The sequence below is a fragment of the Pocillopora damicornis genome, chromosome 4 (assembly GCF_964200805.1).
Source record: "Pocillopora damicornis chromosome 4, jaPocDami1.2, whole genome shotgun sequence".
Taxonomy (NCBI): domain Eukaryota; kingdom Metazoa; phylum Cnidaria; class Anthozoa; order Scleractinia; family Pocilloporidae; genus Pocillopora; species Pocillopora damicornis.
This window is the reverse complement of record NC_142673.1, coordinates 5418438-5429014: the sequence shown is the minus strand read 5'-3', so window position 1 is coordinate 5429014 and position 10577 is coordinate 5418438. Positions and strand designations below refer to the sequence as shown.

The 10577-nt window shown below is 38.5% G+C and overlaps 2 protein-coding genes across 7 annotated transcripts in view; both read right to left on the bottom strand.

Annotated features, from left to right (window-relative positions):
• Nucleotides 1-348: 348 nt before the first annotated feature.
• LOC113677786 (ciliary microtubule associated protein 1A) lies at nt 349-4826 on the bottom strand. Its single transcript, XM_027194631.2, has 6 exons — nt 4121-4826; nt 3194-3304; nt 2949-3062; nt 1630-1740; nt 1277-1510; nt 349-1009 (listed from the first exon to the last, which is right to left on the bottom strand). The coding sequence occupies exons 1-6, from the start codon at nt 4173-4175 to the stop codon at nt 873-875; spliced, it is 762 nt and encodes a 253-aa protein (XP_027050432.1). The 5' UTR covers nt 4176-4826; the 3' UTR covers nt 349-872.
• A 1803-nt stretch (nt 4827-6629) lies between these two features.
• The window catches only part of LOC113677762 (A disintegrin and metalloproteinase with thrombospondin motifs 7), a 30687-nt gene continuing 26739 nt past the window's right edge, over nt 6630-10577 (bottom strand). For all 6 annotated transcript variants that reach the window (XM_027194601.2, XM_027194603.2, XM_089203338.1 and 3 more), the window contains 6 exons: nt 9889-10099; nt 9501-9656; nt 8997-9119; nt 8728-8877; nt 7745-7895; nt 6630-7534 (listed from right to left, as the gene is read on the bottom strand). In XM_027194601.2, coding sequence (XP_027050402.2) covers nt 7389-7534; nt 7745-7895; nt 8728-8877; nt 8997-9119; nt 9501-9656; nt 9889-10099 — 937 coding nt within the window. In that variant the 3' untranslated portion in view covers nt 6630-7388. The remainder of the gene's footprint in view (nt 7535-7744; nt 7896-8727; nt 8878-8996; nt 9120-9500; nt 9657-9888; nt 10100-10577) is intronic.

Below are 10577 nucleotides of genomic sequence, written 5' to 3'. Positions count from 1 at the left end.
ATTAAATTTTTTTGCAGCCAGAAAGGGAAGGGTCACAAACATTTTTGCAGAGCTTTGGGCAGTTTCATGTATCTCTTTTGGACCATTTTGGCAGGTCCTCTGATTGGATAAAGGCTTGCTTATTGCATACATTAGAGGTTTGATCGCTTGAACTTTGACGGAAAATTGTAAAATGTTCAAGTTGTTGAGTACAGGTGATTGGAAACAAGGAAAAGTATTGCAGTTATTAAGTTTTGAAATCAAATTAGCACAATCAAGTGCTAATTAGCAAAGATTTGAGTTGATAAGGATGCTGTGGAAATTCAATACAGGTGATTTCCATGAAAGTCAAGTACAAAGAAACAGAACTCATGACAATAATTTCACTTTTTTTATGAATAAATTTACATGGCAGGTAAATAAGGCATGACATCTTTAATGCATTTAAGATTACTCCTCTTGCATCAATTACAGATAACATATTGTCAGGGAAAGGCACTCCTTTAAGTAATAACTTATGATTTTTGGAACATTCAATTAATGTGTTTTATTTTTTTTAAGTCAAAGAGGCAAGTGTTGTGACACACTGAAAATGATTAGCAATTAGTATTGAGGTATTAGATTTGCAAAACAATAATCCTGATCCCAATTAAATTATTTTTTTAAATTTAGTATCAAATTTAGCAGTATATGAATCAAAAGTTGTGGCTTTACTGCAACTCTCAAAACTTACGGCTCAACAAAAAGATTAAAAAAGGATCCAGAAAAAGTTTCAAGCATGAGTTTAAAACAAAAATGTTCCAGGTTTGTTTGGGGGCTAAATTGCCAGTAAAAAAGGATGAAAACAAAATGAAAAGGAATAAAAAAATGAACTGGGAATTTGAGGTAAATGTTTAGTCTGTCACATCAATGATAAGAGGTGTGATGAATTCACTGTGACGGATTCCAAGTGAAAAATTCGGGGCTGATGGTTTGTTTATGTACACCTTCTCAGGGCTGTGGGCTCCAGGTCCAGGCTTTTGAGTGGAATCTATAGAGGAAGTGAGTAAGTGAGTGTTGTTGTCTATAACTGTTTTTATTGTTTTTTTCCTTGATAAATGATCAGTAAGATGCTGTAAGCAACTGCAGCAATGTAAAACTAGCTGCTCACGTCGCAAATTGCATGTTGACTAACTGTGCTTCAATCTCTTCCAAAAAAAGACAATTGTAAAATTGAAATTCATATTTGAAATCAATTGTAATGATGTAATTTAAAAAAGCTGCAAAAGATGATATCGATTACACTTTAAATACTTACCTCCAGGCATGTAACTTCTCTGATTCATGGAATAAGCTGGGTCCCTCTTTTTGTAGACTACTGGATCAACTGTTCTATAATTTCCTGGCCCAGGGGTCTTAGCAAGATCTTCAGCAAATCCACCTGTCTTGGCTCTTCCAGTCATAGAGAAGGATGCTGATGAGTATCTGTTTGGGATCTTGGATCCAAGTAGCGCTGGAAGTGAGTAAGAGTTGGGTGATGGAGTGGAGTCACCTAAAAGGATGAAAAAAAAATAGTATGACATTGTGGGAATTTTTTTGGGGAACAAGATGACAAGGTTTGTCATTTGGAAGCCATGCAGGGTGTTACTCTATATCTCAGTGCCCACTTACGTTTTCTGTATCTTGTTCGTGCACCACATGACCATGCTGGGGCATATCTTTCTCCTTGAGGATGGACCTTCTCTGGGGAGTAGGAACCTGGTGCTGGTGTCTTGAATGACACTTAAAGTGAACAGAGAAATTATTCAATTTTTAATCATAGAAATACATTGTAAACCTATTGGGTGTTTCTATGTAGTGCTACATGCATATAGTCAGTTCAGTTTTTTTTTTTAAAGATGTATGATGTTTTGACCAAACTACTTAGAAAAGCTATTTAATTTGTACTGTCTTACATACTTTTATTTCAACATGGATATACTCTTAGCTTGAGGGCTAGTTTACAGGTATTCCACCTAATAACTAGTTCTGTCTCTTCAAAAATATATTTTTTTGGTTACCAAACTTTTCCTATTGGGATGAAACAATTTGTTTCATAATACTTGGAGTACCAGGCCTTGCTGGATGTTAAAAGTGATAGTTACACCCACAGAATATTAATCATTCAATAACATTGTGCCTTTAAGGTTCTGTAAACAGCAAGCACCTAAAGTTTATAATTTATTCCGTGAGTTATCTTTAGTTAGTGACTAATTGTGGCTGATAACTTCACACAATAGAGAAATTTTGGGTGTTACATGCAAAAAGGTTCATTACTAAAAGGACACAAAATGACTCAAATCCTCATATTAATGGATATTTTTGGACAGGTGAACATTTCCAATGCTTAACTAGCAAAATATACATTTACCATGGAAGTGCTATTAGGATTCAAACACCTGGTTAAAATTGCATTATGCATATTCACATAGATAGAAAATCGTGATGAAACAGAAACGAAATCTATCGGATATGCTCAAGGGTGATAACGAATTTCAAAGATAAGATGTTAAAATCGCTTATTACATATTCAAAATTAACAGTTAAAAGTTTTTCAAAGTCAAATATCGAGTCTTTTCTCTTCATTTCGGAGAAACTCTCTCTCTTTTGTCATGAGATGACTTGAAGGCTTTGAGTCTCGTTCTTTTGAAGTAAATCCATATTACGAACGAAAAGCAAAAATGACATAACCGTGTCGAATAAAGACTATTGGCTCAGCTACGAAAGGCGACATTCAGCCCATATACGTTAAATATAATGACTATAAAGACCTGCAGGTACTTTTTGGAACAGGTGTTTGCATGTATTCCTTCAAAATGCTATCAGGACTTAAATATTAATTCTTCTGTTGAAATTGCTTTCGGCTTCTTACCGCCTGATTAATTTAAGCATGTTATGGGGCTTCACTTCTACACACAACAATAGGCTCATTTCAACGTGTAGTTACTTACTGGTATCTTTTTGTCGCCCCAAAATGGAATAACTTGGCGTTCCATCAACTCCATCCTTTGTTATACGTGGATCAACTTTATACCCAGGTCCAGGACTGCAGTCTTTCTTGAACACTAAAAACGAAAATACATGTAAAATTCATACCGTGAGCTTTAGTGCATGTTGACATTTCGCACTGCGGGAAAACCCCACGGCGAGAACAACACTGACTCCGTCGATCGCAAAATTTCCAGCGCATACTTACTTGAATTTTCCAAACGATGACCAAATGAATAAGCCGGCTTTCTGACTCTTCTACAATCATGTTGTTGATGTCCCAACATCGAAGGGAGTCCATAACGACCGGGTCCTGGGCCTGAAAGGCGAGCAGATGAAACGAGATATGTCCTTAGTGATTCAAAGCTGCACTGTAAACAATTCGTGACAAATGTCGAAAGCTATAAAACACATTGGCTTAATTGCCACATTTCGAGCAAACAGTTTCAGATCGATCGAAAAGCATTCAAATGACACAGTAGCCTTTGGTTGAAGAGATAGAGCTATTGAGGAAAGCTAAATGACAGTATAACCAATTAACGGTATGCTTGCCAGTAGCTTCTAATAGTCCGGAAAATACATCACGAGGCAGCTGTGTAGACACAAAGCCTCCGAAAGGTTTGTTTTGTGAAATGGAAAGTAAAGACATATCCTAATTCACTTCCTTGGCCATTGATTAGGAAAACGATATCGTATTCAGTATATTTTAATCCAGAATTTCGAAATTATAATAGAAGATTGGGTGTTGTATCGATGATTTTAAATAAATGTAATTAAAGATGCCTCAATGATTTGAACAAATTTCACTTACTTTAATATTTCTTTACTCCTTTAATTTCTCTTTTAAAAGGAGGTTGATGAGTACATACAAAATATTGATATGGCTCTCGCCATGACCAATGTTTGTTGAAGGTGAACGCGTGGCTTCGAACACGCCACGCTTCACCAAGCTGGACCCAAAAAGTTTTACGAAAATCATCCCATCCAAATAGGGAAATCTATCATACACATTTTCTCGGTATAAAATTAATTCTAATATTCGAACCAGTTTTCGATGACCCATCCACTACGCTCTTTAAGTTGAAGCTACTTGACTTTGATCGAGCTTAGAACTTATAACTCCGCCATGACTCACCTCTTTCCCTCGCAGCAATCTGTACAACTTTTTCACCCTTTTCTTCAGTGGCCATATTTCCTTAATTGTAGACTTAAAAAGTTTGGGAATTATTCTTTGAAAAGTTGCCGAAACAACCCAAGATCTGAGCGTCGCAAATTCCGATGCGATTCTGCCTCCTCCTCGTTGCAAACAAAAGCTTTTTCTAACAACGTCTCCAAGATACCGGTTTCCCTGGCTACAAAGCCTTAGCAACACGTAAACATTTCGTCCATTTCCGGTCATGTTTATTTCCGGTCTCAACTTTCGCTACCATTTGACGAAGCTAAATTAAACTAATGTTAGGAAGTTATAAGGAGTTGTTTTTGACTTATGAATAAAAACCATTGGACTATACACGGCTCAATTCTAGCTTTTCTAATGCAATCATCAAAAGAGCTATTTTTAATTGATCGCAAACATTTCAAACTTTTTCAGACAAGACTAATGACATGCACGCTGAAACATCAACAAACCGTAATAGCAGGTCACGAATTTACGGAGAATGGTGTTTTTACCTTTATATACAGATTTTCGATGTCAAAACCAGTTATCGTAAATTATTCCAGTCTGCGTTTTAAATTTATCAAGCTATTTACAGCCCGCAAATTAAAAGATTCGTTGAAAACTATCATTGATCACATGGCAATCAGACGAGACTCTTTGACCGCTTGGAGCCGATTTGCATATCAGACGGTGACACAAAACTGTTAAGTCATGTAAGATATGACCATCAATTGAATCGCTGAGATAGCAAAAGTCGTCCTAATCGGTATAATCTTCAAAAGGGCGACGGAAACGACTCTTCGCCTTTCTTTCTTTCTTTTTTTTGTAAGCAAAGTTACCTCAATTCGTAATAAAACAAAAGACTTAGTAGATGAAGATAAGAGTGATCATCGCATTTTTGAACACTACTTGTACAGGAGTGAAAATTAAGTTATGATTTCAGGTTTGATTCAGGTTTGATTTTCACTACTGCTTTAATGATGTCCATACCGGCGATGATCATTATCATCTTCATTTATTAATCCGTAGTTCAAATATATGATATTCATTTATTCCCATTCGTTAATACAAAAGTAGCTTAGAAGTGTGGAAACCACCAGTTTTGTCTCTCCTTTGGTCATCGCGTTGTTTTGGGTTCAAGCGATCGATAAGTTTAGTCCTTTAACTCTCAGAAGTGAGCGACGAGTAACACAGTTGCCCTGAGGAACACGAGATAGCAGCTCAGTAGAACGATAGGCCCTGGGGACGAGAATGTCCTCGTGGAAGGAGCTGAGGGACTTTTTTGTAGACTGGGTACGAGTCAGATTCGCGAGGGAGCAAATCTGCATAAAGAGCAGCAAAGTCTAGTCTAACCTTGCGTCTCTCTCTTTTTAGGCGGTGGAAGGTGAAGAAAGGAGCGAATGATTCGTGGGTGTCTTACTTGTCCCCTGAAACCGCCAGGTGTCAAACGTGCGCCATTTCGCTTTTGACCAAGGTATTCGGTCTTTTCGCCGACGAGCCAGTTTGCCAAAGTCTACTTCACCGGCTGACATCTCGGGTCGATTTGCCAACGTGCTATGACCAATGTAATTACAAACAAACTTGTTTATCCTTTCTTTAAGGTTATGTTTTCACATTTTGATGAAAAAAGGAAAAAGAAATAAGAGGAAACCGGACATCCTAAGCAGCAAATATTTGACTAACAGTGAATTCCCACTATTTAAGAGTCAGTTTGCCGACGCTTTTAAATGCCTAACTGGACAGTTAGCCAGCAGTTTTAGCTCGCTTTCGAGACCAAATTAAAGCCAGTGTAATTACAACAACAACAAACTTCGTGCAATCTCTTTTGAAGGGTGCTGACGAAATTGGTCACGTTCCCAACGAAGAAAAGGTTAGGCTAATCGTCGGGTGCTATTGTTCGTTTGTTATCGCCTTGGTTCACCGTAAAGCTGCGGGAAAGACAACAGAAGTACCAAAAAAAGTTCCTTAAACTCAGGTTATTAAAAGTACAGAATTAAAGAAAAAGTACATGGGGAAACTTTACGCTTTATCTCAAGTCGGCGAACCAGTAAAGATACTTCGGCGAATCGACCCGGGTTGTTGGCGAAGAGGAAGTCGGCAATGTGGAAGTCGGCAATGTGGAAGTCGGCGAACTCAGAGTCGGCGAACTAGTACGTCGGCGAAACAAACGTTAGCTCAACCGAGAGCCCCTAAAAAAGCTAAGCTTGACTACCAAGGCCCTGTCAGTCTCGCGTCTTGTGAAACCCTGTAGTGTTCTTTATTTTTCTATAACTTCTACGTGCTTTTATATATTAGACCCATGGATAAAAATTCCCGTTCGAAGACCTTAAAATACTTATCAAGTGAGTTAGCGGTCGGGCCTGACGGAAATATTTGGCACGGCCCTCGCACGCTCAGCTCACTCGGACCTTTTCAGTATTACAGAGAGCCAAATATTTTCCTGTCTGACGCTCTCATTCAGTCGTGCTATTGGCGAGACTCCACCTTAACATGAATGTTTAATAGTTTTAAGTAATTCTAGGATTTTACCAGATTTGTTTTTTCAAGTGAATTACGCCGTTGAAGTAATTCACATTTCTTTTTTTCTTGCTTTATTTGTTCATAAAATAGAACTATCTGTCGCCAAAGGCATCTGTATAAATATCTTTACAAAAGAAAAGATTCTTTCTGTCTTTCAAAATCCGGGTCTGTTCGCTCTTAAAATAATAACTCAGAATTGAACTTTTTCAGTTGTTATCACAATTAATGGAAGGATGGTCACCATACCATCTCTATTACATTTTACCTGGCCTAAAAGGCTATTTCGGTTGTTGAGCATCGAACTATTTAAAAGCATTCCAAGGAGGTCAAATCTTTAGACAAATAACGAAACGCTAATTTGCAATTAAATTCCCCTTCGCTTTACTGTGGCAATGTAGAGACCGCCAAGGAGAGTTTGGATTTTGTATTCCTAAAATATCAATTTCTTTGAAATCGATCAGTGACGCTTTAAAACTGTCAGCTAATAATTTAAATTACTTGATTTTACTTCTTGTGTACTTTTGACGTATTTGTCCTTTGTGCCTGGCTTGCACCAGATTCAATTTTCCTAAATATGCTTCGCCGTTGAAACGGATTGCCGATCGTTCACGATCTAATTTCCGACCGTTTCCGATGGCCATTCGTCGTACGTTTCAAGTATAGCTTGACTATGACCAGTTTTACTGGTTGCGCATTAAATCGGTAAAAATCTGCCATCATTTTGTTAGGATCTTGAGTCTTGACACGTCCTACAACATCTGTCTTTCCAGTGTTTAAACTGACAAAATTTGTGCAGTACAACCAACTTGCAGAAATACGTATCCCTGGCGCTTTCCGCACAATTTGAGTTTGTTTGAGTACGAGACTTCACTGCAAAACAGAAAGAAGGTAATTAACACATTAACACTTACGTATCAACTAGCTGAGACATTCTCCTATGTGAAGTCTGTCTTCACATAGGGTTTTCACTAGGCTTAGTATACGCGATAATTAGTATACGGAATGATTCAAACAAGGATGTGTTGAAATGAGCAGTTCTCGAGAACAAAAAAAAGACTCGCAGTTGTATGAAGAGCTTACCGGTTGTTTTATTGGGACAGTCCTTCAGGAAACATTTCTCTTGGGCTTTTGGTTTATCGGCCACGGAACAGTGCCTCGAAACTACATCTTTTTCCTCAGTTGTACATCTTACACTGCGCTTTCGTGTTCCACTTCCGCACGAGGTTGAGCACTGAAAAGAAGATAATTTGAAGGAAGTTTGCTCAGGAACTTAAATTTTTTTTAAGTAAGGAGCCTAGGCATAGACTATTAACAGTTCCTCTTTTTGCGCGAAGTCCATCGCGGGAGCAAAAAAAAATTAGCGAATAAAGATTGATGGTAGCGCGCCACACGGAACGCTGGGAATGAAGCACAAGAAATCAATTCCTCCCAGAGTTCCGCGCGGCGCACAACCCTAATTTTTTTCCCGTTGGCTTGCGCGACGGACTTCGCCGAAATAAAGAGACTGCTCGTGGTCTAGCCTGGGTGCAGAGCAACTTTCGACTGAAAGGTTTGCAATACGACAAAACCTTCTTTGTATCAGAAGTTATATACGTTGCTATAATTATTTTGTGAGAGAATAACTTGTGTAAAGAATTTTCATAAAATTGCCGTCTTCATTGCTTTCACGAGGACAATTGAAACCAGAATCGTTTCTTGGTTACGGCGAGATGAAAACAACTTCGCCTTTTAAATTCTTAGTATCTAATTTTTTGTTCCTTTAAATTACAATTATCATTCATTCATCAAGATCGGAAGTTCAAAACTCTCCTTCTGAAAAACAGAGGAATACACTATCAAAAAATCAGCAGCGTTTGTAGGAAATAATCGAGAGTAAAGCACTTAAAATGTGAGACCTGAGGAAGTGTCCAAAATTCGGTAAAGAAAACGTACGGTTACACAGGTGTCCATAGGTGTCAGAGAAAAGTGTACAAATTGCTTTCTGTTCATTTAAGAAAGGGAGTTTTTCTTTTTTTATTTTATTGAACAATCTGGCCAATAAGAAAAATTCTCTCCTTACTTACCTTGGTCCACGGCCCAGTCTGCCATTTCGCACAAGCTTCCATGTTACATTTTCTAACATGGGGTGGTTTCAGCTCTTTGTTGCAGAGTATATTTGAGTTTGCGCAATGAACTCGCCGGACTTGATTCCCTTCACCACAAGTCACCGAACACTGTAGGTTAAAGGAAAAACATGGCAACTTGAAATTCTATTGAAAATTCATCTACTAAGGACAGTTACTGATTGATAAACAATAATATAAGGGTGTTTTTAACAGTAGACAAATCCTACCTTACTCCAGCGACCTGCTGACCATTTCTGGCAGTTCTGGCCATTACAGTACTTTTTCAAACTTGAATTCTTCCTTACGTCTCTGACATCCTCTCCTCGAAGATTTACAAGAGAAATGTTTTCCTGTGCAAAAACAAGTTTTCTTTGATAAGGAGTTTGATCATTGCGCAGGTCTCCATGTTAATTACGACAGAGCGCTTTTCGACGGAGTGTCGTGAAACTAAAACCAAATAATTTCAACAAACTGGAGCGAAGGGAAATATTCCGTGAAGCCTGTGAGAGTTCAAAGTAGAGAAAGAAAACTGCGTGAGGCGCGGGAAAACGCGGATAATCAAGTCGCAGTTGATTTTCCTTTTGCATCTGGTTGGTTGAGAGAATGGAGAAAGTTTTCTCGGCCGATCACGGAGCGAGGTGTGGCAAGACCGATGGAATCCAGAAAACTGTCGACACTCAACTAAAAATTGTTCTTCAAAAGGACTTTTTAATAATATTAAAACGGCTTACCATAGTTGTTGGAGGGAGGGTTACCACGGGACATATTCCTTCACTGCAATAAGCCCAGGAAATAGGTACAGCTCTACTATCGCACTTTTCTGTGGGGTCTGCCACGTCACAGGTCACGTTACGTTTCTTGATTCCCTGGCCGCACGATACTGAACACTGACATTGAACAAGTAAAACAGTTTTATTCAAGGACTTTATTTAAGCTGGCCACAGGACACTTAACATCATTACGAAAGACTTAAAGTCATAAGGAGCAAAGGAGTCGTGTTTGACAGTGTTCCTGTTAAATTTACCGTACGATGGCATAATCTTTCCATCAAAATTTCTCCCCGCAGTTCAAACACATGATTCTCACATAAATTATTCTCTTTAGTGTCGAGCTCCTTACCTTGGTCCAGTCCCCCACGGTCCAGGCCGATGGGCAAGGTTTCCTAAAACACGATCTAACAACATCCGGCTTCTCTCTGATCTTTGCACAATCCTCTTCTTTCAATGCCACTTGTTCATCATTTCCAGAACTTCTTACACAGAGCACTGAGCGAATAGAGATCCCTTTCCCACAACTTTTGGAACATTTTTGCCACGGTCCTCTCCACCATCTAAAAATGTATTGATAGACAGCATGTAACTTCTAAACCAGTCAGATGACTTCTATCCTTTGATGCACTAAATTTCTTCCTTACTGATTTATTTTCGTTATCTCCCGCTCGTGACAAAAGTTTGCCATATTTATTATCTCTCTGTGTTCAACTAGAGCGGAAGATTTCAATTCAACCAAACTTTTGAATTTAGCGGCCCGTTCAGTGAAATATGGCCCGCTAAATTGACCAATCAATTGAGAGAGATAATGAAGGACGCTGTCTACATTACATATTCTGCCAAAAACATAAAACGTTTGCAGAATTGAAACTAGCGGGAGTGCAAACCTTCCCTGGGAACTCTTGTTACTTTTTCTTTTTCTAAGTTTGTGAAGAATTTTAGCTTGTAGAGAAGGGCGAACGCGAAGGGCGATGTTTCCACTCTCGCGAATCATTTAAAAGGAACGTTTGTTTTTCAAGCTGGACAAATTTTTGCCAT

Bases quoted from the DNA above. Each gene is read 5' to 3' on its own strand.
- LOC113677786 (XM_027194631.2), bottom strand. From the start codon at position 4,175: ATGGCCACTGAAGAAAAGGGTGAAAAAGTTGTACAGATTGCTGCGAGG. The intron at 3,063-3,193 runs GTAAGTATGCGC...TTTCGTTTTTAG, and splicing joins TCATCGTTTGGAAAATTCAA to TGTTCAAGAAAGACTGCAGT. The intron at 1,741-2,948 runs GTAAGTAACTAC...GTTCACTTTAAG, and splicing joins GGGGCGACAAAAAGATACCA to TGTCATTCAAGACACCAGCA.